This window comes from Sinocyclocheilus rhinocerous, unplaced genomic scaffold (assembly GCF_001515625.1).
Source record: "Sinocyclocheilus rhinocerous isolate Xijiao unplaced genomic scaffold, SAMN03320098_v1.1 scaffold1938, whole genome shotgun sequence".
NCBI lineage: Eukaryota > Metazoa > Chordata > Actinopteri > Cypriniformes > Cyprinidae > Sinocyclocheilus > Sinocyclocheilus rhinocerous.
Genome location: NW_015629065.1, coordinates 2,151,938 through 2,167,420, shown reverse-complemented (window position 1 = coordinate 2,167,420; position 15,483 = coordinate 2,151,938). Strand labels below are relative to the sequence as shown.

Below are 15,483 nucleotides of genomic sequence, written 5' to 3'. Positions count from 1 at the left end.
TTACAGCAAACAACAAAAACATTTCCAATGGGTTTTTCTCAGTGCGCATGCGCAGTGCGTGGGGCTTCAAGACAGGCTCCACGTCTGAACACGAGCTCGTCTCAGCCAATCACAGGCGGCCACAGTGTGTTTGGAAACAACACACGCAAATACCGAAACTTCTTGAATCAGGAAAGAACCTCACTACCTTTCACCATTGCCTGACCGAGTTGCGAAGTCTTCGAAAATTATTGCAGATATTTTATGCGTTTCTTATTATATTTCTGGTTGGTTTGACTAAGAAAGAAAATGGAAGATTGTAAGGTCTCGGATAAAGAGACGATCTCGCTGGTCATTATAACGCCTAATCAGTTTCACGGCGATCAGCTGATCGAGGGAGTTCGCGTGGACTGGACCGTGAAAGACCTCAAATGTCACCTCTCCAAGGTTTATCCCACCAACCCGGTAGGTTTGGAGTGGTTCTTATCCTATAGATATCGGTTTACATCTAGCGAGCCGTCAGCATTCCTCAACAGACACAACGCCACTATGGCTGAACGCTACAGGAAATAACTGACTGTCAGTAACTTGCCCTCTATAAACAAGATGAATTGCCACTCCACAAGGCTACACTGCTTTCATATTGTTAGTTAATTAATCATTTATCACATTATTCCTCTACTGTGTAGCTATTTGCATTACATGGACGCATATTCAGTAGGTAAATGTGGAAACGTTGATTGTGAAGAGCTACAGTGAATGTATTTCCTCTAAAAATGGTTTTACTTCTCACAAACATAAGATAAATATCATGGTGTAAACTGACGTTCTAGGCCATGTTTGACATTTGGACTCATTTTCACAGGCTGAGAAAGACCAAAGACTCATTTACTCGGGCAAGCTGCTTCAGGACAACCTGCTTCTGAGCGATGTTTTCTCAAAGGTGAGGGACTTTACCATCTGTGGGGATGCATGCTTTCGGTTCATTTCAGGGTTGTCAAGTGATTTCAACAACAGACCTGTAAACATTGTTTTACTTGCTGCAGTATTTTATCTTTACCTGCTTCCAACAGTGAAATTAAATACCTATATTTGAATTCCAGCTATTTGTTTAATTATATTTACATTTTTCGTTTTATTATAATTTTAAAAAAAAATTAGATTTAATTGATTTCTCAGAAACAAACTGGATCTTGAAACGTATCATTTTAATTTTATTAGAAATATAATTTTGAAATGATTAAAATATACATAATATCATATACATTTTTATATATAATTTATTGTTAGAATATGTAGGTTATAATAATATATTATTTTATCATAAAAAAATTATATTTTAACTTAATTATTAGGCCTATACATATGTATTTTATGTATGTTATTAAAAATGTAAATAAATAATACTCTTTATAACCAGTAGCAGCATCCAGAAATTACTACTAAAAGTAATCATAAATACGTTATTTGGATTTATCACTAATGGCTGCATTTAATGTAGAAATCAGGCCCGGTACTAGGCTCGCTGGACTGGGGGGGCAATCAGAAAATGTGCTGTAGTCTGTTCTATTTCAAAGCCGTTTAGAGAAGCGACACTTGGCACTTGGCAGCCTCTCATGTGAAATGTTTATTTGAAAGTAGGACATTTATTGTTACATGCTGAAAACCTGTCACCTGATAGACTTGCATAACATCAAAGCGTGACACACATATTCCAGATCAAAACAATATGACAGTCACATGGTTTACCAATCTGTCAAAACTTTCTCTTTCACGAAATGATAGTTCCCTTGGTGAATGTCTTTGCCACCTCAAAAAGCACGTTACCACATGCTTCTGTCAAAAGAACTGAAAAAATGAAACTTTTTTTCTACAGGTTCCTTCAGAAATCAAGCCCACTCTTCACCTGGTGTGTGCTATGAGACCCCAGCCTGATGCCCAACTTGGAGCGAGACCCAAGGTATTTTTTCCTACTGTTTATTTTAGGCTTTAACCATGTGGCAAGACTTATTTAGTGGTACATGTAAAAACAGACATTCAGTTTATAGTTTTCACATCCTGAATTTGGCTTCAAGGCAGTTTATTTGTTCAGCTTACAGTCTGTTCAGTGGAACTGAGATGTGTCGGCCTGCTGTCTCTCAAGGGAGGGCTGTGCTTGTTTCAGTTGGGTGGAGATATCACCACACTGCTGCTTACTTCCTGTTCCTTTCTGCATCCTTGTTTGCATAAACCAAATGCTGTAGCAATTTTCAAATGAAGTTTCATAGTGTCTCTTGCACCTGCTCTGGTCTTCCGACTCAAAAATCAAATATGTTCTTTCTCAAATCTTTGGTGTAGGTGACATCAACACAGCAGCAGAGTTCCCAGCCCTCCCCACTAACTGCTAGCCAAAGCTCAGAGTCTTCAGGACCATCCGTGACCTCTGTACCCTCCATGGACGGCCTTAGACAGCGAGGTCATGCTGCCTGGCCTGGCTCTAACATGTCTACGTTAGTTTTTTTTCCTTCAAATTAAAATTCAGTGCAATGAGTATTAAAAATGTATGAATGTTAATGTGTAAATTAGTTAATTAAACGTTCGCCTTCGTTCACAGGCCTGTAACAGCAGCAATGACCCACCCATCCTTCCCCACATACTCCCTTTACAGTCCACAACAGCTCCTGTGGTTGCAGCAGATGTATGCCCGCCAGTACTACATGCAATAGTAAGTACACCCTACATGGACATACTAAATTATAGGACTGCACAATCTGGGGGAATATTATATATATTATAATATAATATTTCCCTGTAAAATAAAAAAAGCAGTATTAAGAAATATTGTATAATAAAATAACTTGATTGTACATAACTGTAAAAGCCAGCCTGCTGCCCAACTTGGAGCGAGACCCAAGGTATTTTTTCCTACTGTTTATTTTAGGCTTTAACCATGTGGCAAGACTTATTTAGTGGTACATGTAAAAACAGACATTCAGTTTATAGTTTTCACATCCTGAATTTGGCTTCAAGGCAGTTTATTTGTTCAGCTTACAGTCTGTTCAGTGGAACTGAGATGTGTCGGCCTGCTGTCTCTCAAGGGAGGGCTGTGCTTGTTTCAGTTGGGTGGAGATATCACCACACTGCTGCTTACTTCCTGTTCCTTTCTGCATCCTTGTTTGCATAAACCAAATGCTGTAGCAATTTTCAAATGAAGTTTCATAGTGTCTCTTGCACCTGCTCTGGTCTTCCGACTCAAAAATCAAATATGTTCTTTCTCAAATCTTTGGTGTAGGTGACATCAACACAGCAGCAGAGTTCCCAGCCCTCCCCACTAACTGCTAGCCAAAGCTCAGAGTCTTCAGGACCATCCGTGACCTCTGTACCCTCCATGGACGGCCTTAGACAGCGAGGTCATGCTGCCTGGCCTGGCTCTAACATGTCTACGTTAGTTTTTTTTCCTTCAAATTAAAATTCAGTGCAATGAGTATTAAAAATGTATGAATGTTAATGTGTAAATTAGTTAATTAAACGTTCGCCTTCGTTCACAGGCCTGTAACAGCAGCAATGACCCACCCATCCTTCCCCACATACTCCCTTTACAGTCCACAACAGCTCCTGTGGTGGCAGCAGATTTATGCCCGCCAGTACTACATGCAATAGTAAGTACACCCTACATGGACATACTAAATTATAGGACTGCACAATCTGGGGGAATATTATATATATTATAATATAATATTTCCCTGTAAATTAAAAAAACCAGTATTAAGAAATATTGTATAATAAAATAACTTGATTGTACATAACAACTGTAAAAGTACAGTACTAATATTTATTGCTTCCAGTTATTTTTAGCTGTACAAAACAGCTTGTTATGCTGCTTGGTATTTTCCAACTTGTATTTCTTATCGTATTATTTTAATATTTAATCATTCCAAACTGGTATTTCTCTGTAAAATAAAAAAAGCTCATTTAAAAAATATTATATAATAAAATAACTTGATTATACATAACAACTGTAAAATTACAATGCAAATATTTATAGCTTCCAGTTTCACTTCCAGTTATTTTTAGCTTTACAAAACGGCTCGTAATGGTCCTTGATATTGCAAACTGGTATTTCTTATGTTATTTTAATATTTAATTATAAACACACTGGTTTGTAGCATAGGCCTAAATACTTATACTGTTTACTGCACTTTATTCTTCAAGTTATTTTTCGTAACATTTACTGTAAAACGGGCTGTTCTGAGAATCTGAAAACACTGGACCATGAATTGCTCGCGTGTAAAAGAACACAGTGCCATGTTCGTTCTGAATTACACAGCGAATATATTTAATTAAATCACAGCCTTTGCAGAATTAAAAAGCCATATCATGATTTTGGTTTACGATTAATAGTGCAGTTCTACTATAGTATTAAAGGGTTAGTTCACCCAAAAATGAAAATTAGCCTGTGTTTTACTCACCCTCAAAGCATCCTAGGTGTATATTTGACTTTCTTCTTTCATACGAATCCAGTCGGAGTTATATTAAAAATGGTCCTGGCCCCTCCAAGCCTTTCAATGGGGGTAATGGGGATCGTGTTCGGTTGTCAACAGTTCAGAAGACGTGAAATAAAGTGTGTGCATCCGTAATAAAACGTCCCTCACACGGTTCGGGGGGGTGAATAAAGGCCTCCTGTAGCAAATCCATGCGTTTTTGTAAGATAAATATCCATATTTCAAACGTAATAAACACGTTTCTATCACTTCCGCCGACTGTCATATGCAGAAGCCGTTCCGGCGGATGATGTAGGACGTCGGTGTTGCGTGATTAGTGACGAGCGCGGAGAGAGAACAAAACAAAATGCCGTTCACGAATTAAAACGAGGATTTGTCAAGAAAAATGTCGGAGGATTTCGATATAAGCCAAGAGGAGACTGGTTTTCCTTTGCTAAAGTAAGGAAACTTTGTTTCCTTTTCTCCTGCATTTCTCAGAGGCGCGCGCTGCACACGTCTTACGTCATTCGCCTGAACGTCTTCCGCGTACCACAGTCAGCGGAAGTGAGAAAAAAAGTGTTTATTACATTTGAAATATGGATATTTATCTTACAAAAACGCATGGATTCGCTACAGGAGGCCTTTATTCACCCCCCGGAGCCGTGTGAGGGACGTTTTATTACGGATGCACGCACTTTATTTCACGTCTTCTGAACTGTTGACAACCGTCACATACACCTACGATGCTTTGAGGGTGAGTAAAACACAGGCTAATTTTCATTTTTGGGTGAACTAACCCTTTAAGCTGGTGTTCACTCTGCGAATAAACCGTCTAACTGTGTTAAATGTGATGTGTTTTAAAGTCAAGCTGCCATGGCAGCCGCCGCCTCCGCTCCAATGGCCGTCCCTGCTTCCTCACTCCCTGTTGGCCCTCATCAAGCTGCTGTACCTGCAGCCTTACCCAATCAAGGCCCTATCAACGACCTGCCAGCTAATCAGAATGCCCCAGGTCCTGCATTCATCAACCCAGAGGGAGCCAATCAGAATCTACGAATGAATGCCCAGGGTGGGCCTGTGATGGAAGACGAGGAGGACATGAACCGCGATTGGCTGGATTGGGTGTACACCGCATCCCGATTGGGTGTCTTCCTGAGCATCGTGTACTTCTATTCCAGCGTGAGCCGCTTCATCCTGGTCATGAGCAGCCTGGTTATTATGTACCTGTAAGTTTAAGCTTAACACCAAATGTTTTTATTATATTTAGTACCTTGTGGTTAGTGTTTTTGAGTAATGTTTTGGGATTTGGACTACACTGGTTGTGCTGTATGTTTTTGATTCACTAAAAAAAAAGAACTAGTTCATTAGAGTCATTTGTTCGGGAATTGGACTAAACTAGGGTGCGTTTCTCAAAAGCAACTATGGTCACAAGTTCCGTCGTTACCAGTAGAGTTCAACGGAACTAACGACCATAGTTAGCTAATGATGCTTTTGGGAAACGCACCCCTGGTTGTGCTGTATGTTTGTGATTTCCTAAAAAAGAACCTGTTCATAAGAGTCATTTGTTTGGGGAATTGGACTACACTGGTTGTGCTGTATATTTTTGATTTCCTAAAAAAGAACCTGTTCATAAGAGTCATTTGTTTGGGGAATTGGACTGCTCTGGTTGTGCTGTACATTTTTGATTCTCAAAAATGAAGCACCTCTTAAAAGTAATTCGTTCAGGAATCAGACTATTTGGTTTCGCTGTATCTTTTGTGTTGTGATGCCACTGAATTATAGATCAGGTATCTCTGTATGAGTGTTTAATACATAGTTTTGTTCATGTCATCTATAAACAGATCGTTGGGAACTGTAAACGGGTTCTTGAACACCGTTACACCCTCAGTTATGTAACTTCGAGCTCTGAGCCATTTGTCAGCGGACAAACTCACACACATGCATTCCTGAGCAATATGAAAGGAATTGAGTAGTTTATGCAAGCAGAAATTAGCAGAAGTAGACCGGGTTTTCTCTGATAAGAAAGAAAACATCAGCTTGTATATGACTGCAGATCGGTTGGGGGCATTCTGGAATTAATTTAGTTAAACTTCAGCTGTTATAACTGAGGGGTTCAGACTGCTAAAACCGAACTTCTGATATTTTATCTCTGCAAAGAGGCGGTTTGACTGCTCTGCAGACTAGTGCGTGGCACTCCAGCAATCATTAGCTTGATCTGAGGGTGTTCAGTGTGATGATCTTATCTCCTCCAATGTTACAAACTTGACCCAACCTGCCATAAAAACAGTCTGAGCCACTTCTCGTTGGTTAGTAATGTATAAATGAGCTGAGTTGGCTGGCTTTTTTTAAATAAATGGTGTCATTTTAATGGAGTTCATGGAGGCCTTGAATGCCTTTTTGTAGCTTTTCTAATGGTTCTTTTTCTCTCTTTCAGACACACAGCAGGCTGGTTTCCTTTTAGACAGAGACCCCAAGCCAGGCCTCACAATCTGCCAGCACCAGAGGTCCTTCAGAACCAACAAAACCAAAATGAGGACAGACATCCAGGACCTGTGAGTCAAAGTTTCTGTTTAAGAAAGCAAATTAGAAAATAATTAGTTTTACTTAAATAAGTGTGTAGGCGTGAATGTGCTTATTTATTCTCATTTTGTCTTGAAGGTGCTGCCCCCTGGTGAAGTGGAGGATGCTGGTGTTGCTGAACCCGCCATGACGGCAGTGCCTGTTCCCCCAGTTAGACCACCCATCCTATGGAGAGCCTGGGTGTTTTTCAAAGCCTTTTTTGCTTCTCTGATTCCTGAGGCTCCACAGGGTGTTGCAAACTGATCCAGAAAAAGTCAGACAAAATTGGACTCCAGAGTCCTTGACCATTTAGACCGGACATTATAAACGAAGGCTACAAGTCCTAGAAGTGGTAGCACTTTCCAGTCCTTTGGCTATGTGACCAATGGTTGCACATTCTGTATAGACAAGCTCTTGGACATGGAGTTGTAAATATTGCTGGACATTTTTTTTTTGCACGGCACTTTAGATAACCGCAAAGGCTGGAATCAATGATATCGGCCTCCTGGCCTGATCCTCTTATATAGGCTGCTGTCAACAGGGCTTCATTTTCTTGAAGTGCTCTACGATGAGTGATCCAAGGATTAAACTCATGGGATTATCTTATTAAGGTTCTAGTATAATGGACAACGAAGGCCATATGTTGATTTTGTTCTAAGTGCATGAATAGATGGAGGGTGCTTGGGAGAATGCATTTGTGGCACTTTGAAGCTAATGGTGTTTATGCAAATAAAATATACTTACACGTTCTTTTCTTAATTGTGTTCCACCTGTGAAATGAGAAATGTTCATATTTATGAAGGAGGTTTGGTATATGCATTCAAGTATTTGTGAGCAGAATTTGCAATGAGCAGCGAAGAGTTTGTTGTTGACCTCTGGATGAAAAGAAGGCGAGTGAACCTCACTTTGAATTTTGCATCTTCTTTACATGAAGGAACTGCACTTTGGTACCTGCAAAAGAACAGAAATTAGGAGAGTAATAGTTCTGAGAGACTTAAAAATATGTTTTTAATCTGCTATTTATCAACACTGTAGCATTACTGTCATTTCATTTCATGTATAAAATAGCTTTGTTATTAACATTAAGATAATCCTCTTTGTACCTGGAAATGAAAAAATAAACACATTTTTTTTTGTTTCAATTTCACTTTGAAATTCTTTGAAAAGTCTAATATAAATGTTTGTTGAATTCTGTTTGGGTAGCTTTTGTTTTCTCTCCCGATTTAATTTTAGTTAAGGCCTTTTCTTATTAATTTGTCGATTTTTGACAAAATGTTTTATTTAATTTTATTTTTTTTTATAAATCTTGAACCATAAGCTGCCAGTTCGGTTAAATACACTTATTAAAATTTTAGATTTTAAAATGTCATGTACGTACCTTAGTCCACCTGAAATCATATCAGTGAGATTTCTGCGACATCACAGACCCACGTAATGCAATTGTAGCTCGTTTTTGTTTAGCATTTACACATCGCGTTACTATTGGAAGCCCGTTTCCGCCACTGAATTAAAAAAAAAAAAAAAAAAAGGTTATTGCGACTTTTTATCTCACAGTTCTGACTTTTTTTCACAGAATTGCGAGATATAAACTCACAATTGCGAGTTATGAAGTCAGAATTGCGGGATATAACGTCACAATTGCGATCGCAATCCTGTCTCTTTTTTTTCCTCGCAATTGCGAGTTTATATCTCGCAATTCTGACTTTTTTTCTCAGAATTGTTTTTATCTCGCTGTTCTGACTTTATTTCTCAGAAATGCGACTTTATGTCTCGCAATTGCGAGTTTATATCACGGAATTCTGACTTTATTTCTCAGAACTGCGAGTTTATATCTCACAATTATGACTTTTTAACTCACAATTGCGAGTTTATATCACGCAATTCTGAGAAAAAAAAGTCTGAATTGCGAGTTTGTATCACGCAATTATGAGAAAAAAAGTCACCTTTTTTATTTTTTATTCAGTGGCGGAAACGAGCTTCCATACCCATTGTATTGCATATACACTGACATTCTGATGAATAGGCCTACTGTAGCTCGACTACACAAAAAACCCATTGCATCCTGCTAAAATTCTTATCTAAATGTGACTGTTGGTTCTTATCTGGTAAGCATCAGAGCTTGTTTCATGTGGCTTGTCAACATCCTTTCCAAACTAAGCCATTTCCTGTGGACTGCTGTGGTAATGATGTCCCAGTGGATTTCTACTATTTATCTACATAAGTGTCCATTTTCAGAAATTACTGGACTACTCTAAAACGGTGAGGTAAATAAAGGGTATTCTGTCTGCACTTTACACCTCCTCATGAGCTTGTCCACCTACATGAACTTTGGCCTGCTCCTGTCCACTCTGTCCTCTGACCTTATCTTTTGTTTGTTTTGTACAGCAGAATGCTCGGAAAAACACAAAAATGTCCCTGTGCACTGTTGACTGTCCTCCAATAACCTTGAGCAACATGTGCTAGTCGACCCCAGCGGCAGTTGCATGTTTTCTCTTGTTCTCCAGAAGAGGGACAAGGCAAATCAGACATTACAGGGCCTATCCACCCCCCTTTCCTTTGAGGCTACCTCTGGATCTGGAAGTGTCCCTCCTCCTCATATACTTGCTGAATGGAAACAGAGCTCTTTTGAAAGAGAAGCCTGATATATCTGTAAAAGACAGGGGCTCATCTGTGTTTTTTCAGATTTGTTAAGATGGAGAGGAGTGCTGCGCTGCTCCTGGTTCTTGCTCTGGTCAATATTAGTTGTTGTTGTCTGGATCCTCCCGCTGCCTACAGGTTTACAGGAGCAGTTTGCAGGCTTACCTATCCCGCCGCTGTAGTTCGTAAGTACACCCTCATTGATTTCTGTACTATAGCCAGATGTTTCTTTTGAGTATATGTTTTGATGTTCATTACTTTGCAACATAATTCATTCAAAGCAAGGCCTAAAACATTTACTTGAAGTGTCCCCTGAGATTTTAATCTAATTTTTTTATTATTTAACAACACAGATACGTTCATAGTTGTGTGATGCTGATTAATGAATAAAATATTCAGGTAAACTAATAATTTATTTAATCTTTTTTAGTAAGGGTTTTATTTTGATTAGTTTTTTTTTAATATATTTAAAATGTTAAATAATTTAACATTTTAAATCATTTAATTAATTATTCTCATCAACTCACACACCCCCTGTACAGCTCTGGACTAGAGAATAAATATCCCTTCCTTGATTCCTCAGTGAATGAGAAAACTACTGAAGTGATACAGGCAGCTTTTCAGCATGCCAAATATCCCAGCGTAGAGGGACAACGATCAATAGGCTTTGGGACGGTGAAATATGGATTCCACAAGTAAGGGACTCCTGAATTTGTTTACATGTTATGTGGTCCTCGTCTGTGTTACATCTTGTATCTTATGATATTCTTCTTCCCACATCACCCACAGCTTAGAGATCCATAACCTTTCCATTGGAAAGAGTGAGTTTGAGCTGAAGGAGAATGAAGGAATAGGGATCTCCATTTCAAACGTTTCTGCTGTATTCAAAGGGACCATCAACTATGGATATGGCAGCTGGCTGTGAGTGTTTCTATTTATTACCACATATCAGGGTCAGGTTTCTGCAATGGCACAGCTGTGGTTTAACCCTGTGCTCTATTATGTATTTAATGAAATTAGGGGAAGTCGTGGCCCAATAGTTAGAGAGTTAAGCACTAATTCCAAGTATGGGTCACCATACTTGGCCACATGTCACGTCACTTTTTAAAAAAATTATGATCTTTTGTTTATATATGAACTTTAAGGTTTCTTCCGGTCAGCCTGTAAAGAAATCACACACTTATATTTCAGTTACAGCATCACAATTGTTTTTTTTTTTTGTCAAAATGATGAACATTTTTCAATAAATGGTCTTTGAAAGAAGGTGCTTGGCCTTCAGTTTTATTTGTATATTTAGATTTTTTGTTATTTTCAATAAATAAGCATTAACATAAAAAAACTATTGTCCAAAAATCATAAAAAAAGAAATTCTGCCAGAATATCTAATTGTCACTAGATTTACAGTAGCTGTCTCTCAATATAAACTACCTTGTTGAGACCAAATGCTAATTTGTAAATATTGTTAAGCGTCATTGCTGTTTAACTTCAACTTTATTTTTCACAAGTAAGAAAAAAATTATTTGATCTGTTTAAATATCTATTTGATCTGTTTAGGTAACATGGTTGAACAAAACATTTTGAAAAATTGAAATTGCAATGTGAGAATTTATGTGGTAGAAAAGCATCGAATGATGACCTTTTTAAAGAATATTGCATTTTAAAAATGTAAATTAAATTTTCATGTAATGTAAACTACATTTTTCATAAGTTAAAGAAAATGTTTGATCTGTTTAAATATTTATTTGATCTGTTTAGGTAACAGGGTTGAATGAGAAAAAATGAGAAAATGTAATGAGACTATTTATGTTGTATGTGTCCAAATTATGACCTTAAGGAAAAGTAACTTTTAAAATATAAGTTTTTAACATGAAATTTGTGCCTCTAATGCTTTATGAGACAACAGTGTACCAACTTTTTTCTACCACTATAGTAAAACCGATGTCTGTTTGCATCAAAGTAACATTGCCATGTTCTTTCTTATATAGACTGGACCTAAAACAGTCAGTGGATTTTGAAGTTGAGTCGCAAATCGACCTGGTCATCAATCCAAAACTATGTGAGTGAATCCCATTCTGTTTAGACAGCTCTATTTGACATTGCACACTTAATCTTGAAACTGGCCTTACTTTTACGTTTGTGTGTTAGACTGTGGAAAGGGCAAAGTGGCTGCAGACACATCAGACTGTTACCTCACATTTCACAAACTGAAGCTGCTCCTGCAGGGAGACAGAGAGTGAGTTCAACATCTCACATTACTGAGACACAGAAGTGATTATTTATATCTTTTGATTTATATCTAGGTCAAAGTCAATTGTCTTTGCCTATGGGTAAAAACACTTCCTGGAGATCAACTGTCATATTTTCCATCCATACGCGCTGCTCATTTAAATGGCTTTCATTTTGACTGTGTGCAGGCCCGGCTGGCTGAAAAGAATGTTCACAGATATTGTGACTTTCACAGTGAAGTTAGTAGTGAAGTCACAGGTGAGTGTGTCTAGCGTGTTGTTCTATATGATTCTGCTCTTATTTTTCAAATGGTGAAACAGAACATTAGATCTGAGCAAAGTACTCAATTTTATGTCTTACACACCATTAGTAGACTGTCCTGCCGTTTAACAAAATGACTGGGTTTCCTTTCTCTAACAGATTTGTAAGGAAATAAACAATGTGGCTAACATACTAGCAGACTTCATACAGGAGCAAGCTGGTAAAACGCAGTGCCCACATATTCTGTTCCTTTATGTAACAGCCTTATGTGTTTGTTTCTGCTATGATGCAACCTCTCTCGCTCTCTCTCTCTGAGCAGAACAGTTTCTTAGTGATGGTGACATTGGTGTGGATATCTCTGTGACTTCTTCCCCAATCATCAAATCTAATTATATTGAATCATACCATAAGGTCTGATTACAAAGATATTATATTCCAAACGGCCTTCAAACAAATGCAAACCCATTTTTCAAATTCTTTGATGTGGTTACTGTTGTTTTTCTGATGAACAGTCGTTGGTTATGTACAATAATACGAAATCAGACCTCAGCACCTCTGTGTTTAACCCATCCCAACTGACCGAGAACCGCATGCTGTACTTCTGGATTTCTGATGGGCTTCTAGACCCGCTAATGTCCGCTGCACACCATGATGGACGATTTAGTCGCAATATCTCTGGAACAGAACTCACGGTATGATATAATTAGATGTGTTGGAGGCATTTATATTATTTTTTTTCTGTGATTTGTCTTTTATGTGATTTGTCTAGGTGTAATATATATTTTTTAACTGTAGGGGGTGCTTTTAAGCAAATAGCGGAGCATATTGTTTTTACATCTAAAATAATAATAATAATTTTAAAAAAAACGAAACAAATAATAAAAGGATAATTTTTGGGACATAGAGTTGGGCACTAGAGTTGCCCATGATGTCATTTTAATATAATTGATACAGTTTTTTTTGTTTTTTTTTAAGATTTTGCATTTGTTTTTAAATTTGTATTTTAATTTTAGTTAGTTGTATTAATTTAGTTGTCTTTTTAATGTTTTTTTTTATATGTCTGTTAGTTTTTTATTAAACAATTATTTCAGTTTTAATTTTAATACATTAACTTAAACTATATGAACATGAGACATGTTGCTTTGGCAACTAGCTAAAATAAAATGTTTTTAAATATTTTATTATAGTTAAGTTTTCTTTTTAATTTTAAGTAATGAACATGTTTTTTTTATAGATTTAGTTTTAGTTAACTATAAGAACCCTCATATAAAGTTAAGAAGTGTTTTGAGGCATATTCTCTTGCTTGTGTCTGTCTGTTGCAGGATCTGTTTCAGACAGAGCTGTCCTCAGCCAGGCCTGAATTGTTGAACAAGGTACTAAAACACTCATTACAATATTCAAACTGCACAAAGGGGAGGAAATGACTGTCACGTTTTATGCTGCCATAGGAACATGCAAATAAATGTTTTCCATTTGAAGCACACCAACTGTCGTTTCAAACAGCACCTGTGTGTTTGTGGGAGTGTGATGGCTTTTTGCTTTCTCTTCAGTGGCTGTCCTCCGAGGGTCCGATGTTAAAGGCGAGGAGTGTGTCAGTTCCACACATGTGGACCACCACAGAGGGCACATCTGTCAGAGCTGTGGCTGGAGTTGAGCTCTTACTGGACAGTCAAGACATGCCAGCACTTTATTTTGAGACAGTAAGCTAAAACACGGGAGCCATGCCCTAATATAAGCAAATGATGGATAGATAGATAGATAGATAGACAGACAGACAGACAGACAGACAGATAGATAGATAGATACATGACAAAATGCATTTATGGTTTTTATTGGATCTGTGATTATAGGATGTGACAGTTGTTGTAAATGCCTCATATGCAGAGAAGAAACTAATTCTGAAGGCCTCTGCAGAGCGGTAAGTTATAAAGGATGTATATAAAGATGAATTCTAAAATTCAAAATGACATAAAAAAATTTTTTTTTAATTTCAAATTTCAGTGCCTGATTTAAAGTTTTTTTTTTCTGTTGTGACCATCATAGTATTTCTATAACAAAAATTTCCACATCAGAAGGACCCACTGAGGTAAGAATAACATACATATTATCATATTATATTATATTATTATAGTGTTTTTTATTAGTTATAAATGTATTTTTATTCATAAATGTTATATGATCTCCTTAAAGATGGAGGAGAACTTGAGAGGTTATCTTCAGGAGGCTGTGGAAAAAATGGGAATCCCCAAAGTCATATCATGTAAGTCTGACCATCACAGCCAAGCAGTGAGCATGTCAATCATGTGTTACTTTCATCATATTTGATCTCTGTCCTCAGACCTGGAGCCAGAATTAACTGCTTTGATGGATGAACAGGGGCTCAATCTCTTTGACATCATCAATCCTGAAGTTTCACCTCAGGATGTGAGTATATTACACTTTTAGATATACTTTGAATATGTTATCAATGGTAACTGTCAATCTGTATTTAACAGTGGCCACATGCATCACATTATATGATACAGCAGAGTATCAAAAAATCATTTCAACACTTTGAATGGTTACATTGTTGTTTTATTTCTTTAATTGTGCTTGTACAGGGGTATGTGATAGTCCAGCTGGATTTTGGTTTTCCACAACATCTGCTGGTGGAATTCCTCAAAAGGACGCTGAATTGACAGTCTTGTCTCAATTGACTGGATTTCGTCTTTGTCATGCAAAAACACTTACAGACGTGCACACATACATCACACATAAACAAAAAAATATGAATGACTGTATTATAACCGCCTTTCTGCCATTATAGCTTGTATGTAAAGAACTTTAATGCTTTGTGTAGCTGTTCAGTGTTCAAATTTGTGTAAATATGAAAATGTGAATCACAATAATCTAGTTTTATGGCCTTCAGTAATATGATCTCATGACCTCCATAATGCAATGTGGAGATTGTATTACCATTATTAAACATTTCCTGGTGCTGTCACACATAATTATGTGTTGCATGTTTCTGGTTAAACCTGTTTTTCTTCTGAATGAAATTGGCTGTTACAGTCTTCCTTTTGGTTTTTCTAAAGTTAGATTATTAAACTCATGAAAACTAAGCATCAACTCTGTTATTATGTTGTGGTGTTTTATTTTTAATTAAATTAAATTTAATTGTATACAAAGCAGTTTTCCCCGACTACATCTTGATGTCCTTACAAGGGGTGCAATGATTTGATATCACCACTAGGTCTGCAGACTACAACATTCTATACATATCAACACTCCTGTCCTCAAATGCACTCCCTCTCACGAAAAGAAATGCATTGTAACGACAAACTTCACTGAAGAACTTTATTTAACGGTGTTTTTGATGCGTCAC

The 15,483-nt window shown here is 37.3% G+C and overlaps 2 protein-coding genes across 4 annotated transcripts; both read left to right on the top strand.

Moving 5' to 3' along the window:
* The first annotated feature begins 107 nt into the window (after positions 1-107).
* herpud1 (homocysteine-inducible, endoplasmic reticulum stress-inducible, ubiquitin-like domain member 1) lies at positions 108-8,137 on the top strand. Of its 2 annotated transcripts, none has more exons than XM_016550590.1 (9): positions 108-222; positions 270-444; positions 845-922; positions 1,856-1,939; positions 2,317-2,468; positions 2,573-2,683; positions 5,303-5,662; positions 6,871-6,988; positions 7,095-8,137. In XM_016550590.1, exons 2-9 carry the CDS (start codon positions 289-291, stop codon positions 7,257-7,259), a joined length of 1,224 nt encoding a protein of 407 aa, XP_016406076.1. In that variant the 5' UTR covers positions 108-222; positions 270-288; the 3' UTR covers positions 7,260-8,137. The 2 variants fall into 2 exon arrangements, with proteins under 2 accessions (XP_016406076.1, XP_016406077.1); XM_016550591.1 differs by having other exon boundaries at positions 108-233.
* A 1,389-nt stretch (positions 8,138-9,526) lies between these two features.
* Positions 9,527-15,220, top strand: cetp (cholesteryl ester transfer protein, plasma). Of its 2 annotated transcripts, none has more exons than XM_016550582.1 (16): positions 9,527-9,817; positions 10,216-10,327; positions 10,422-10,553; positions 11,618-11,688; positions 11,778-11,865; positions 12,047-12,116; positions 12,279-12,339; positions 12,439-12,530; positions 12,632-12,811; positions 13,442-13,492; positions 13,670-13,819; positions 13,970-14,037; positions 14,163-14,205; positions 14,310-14,379; positions 14,458-14,543; positions 14,720-15,220. In XM_016550582.1, exons 1-16 carry the CDS (start codon positions 9,688-9,690, stop codon positions 14,795-14,797), a joined length of 1,482 nt encoding a protein of 493 aa, XP_016406068.1. In that variant the 5' UTR covers positions 9,527-9,687; the 3' UTR covers positions 14,798-15,220. The 2 variants fall into 2 exon arrangements, with proteins under 2 accessions (XP_016406068.1, XP_016406070.1); XM_016550584.1 differs by lacking the exon at positions 9,527-9,817 and adding an exon at positions 10,000-10,031 and having other exon boundaries at positions 10,175-10,327.
* The last annotated feature ends 263 nt before the right edge of the window (positions 15,221-15,483 follow it).

Bases quoted from the DNA above. Each gene is read 5' to 3' on its own strand.
- herpud1 (XM_016550590.1), top strand. From the start codon at position 289: ATGGAAGATTGTAAGGTCTCGGATAAAGAGACGATCTCGCTGGTCATT. The intron at 923-1,855 runs GTGAGGGACTTT...TTTTTTCTACAG, and splicing joins TGAGCGATGTTTTCTCAAAG to GTTCCTTCAGAAATCAAGCC. The intron at 2,469-2,572 runs GTTAGTTTTTTT...CTTCGTTCACAG, and splicing joins CCTGGCTCTAACATGTCTAC to GCCTGTAACAGCAGCAATGA.
- cetp (XM_016550582.1), top strand. From the start codon at position 9,688: ATGGAGAGGAGTGCTGCGCTGCTCCTGGTTCTTGCTCTGGTCAATATT. The intron at 10,328-10,421 runs GTAAGGGACTCC...CATCACCCACAG, and splicing joins GTGAAATATGGATTCCACAA to CTTAGAGATCCATAACCTTT. The intron at 12,117-12,278 runs GTGAGTGTGTCT...TTTCTCTAACAG, and splicing joins AGTTAGTAGTGAAGTCACAG to ATTTGTAAGGAAATAAACAA.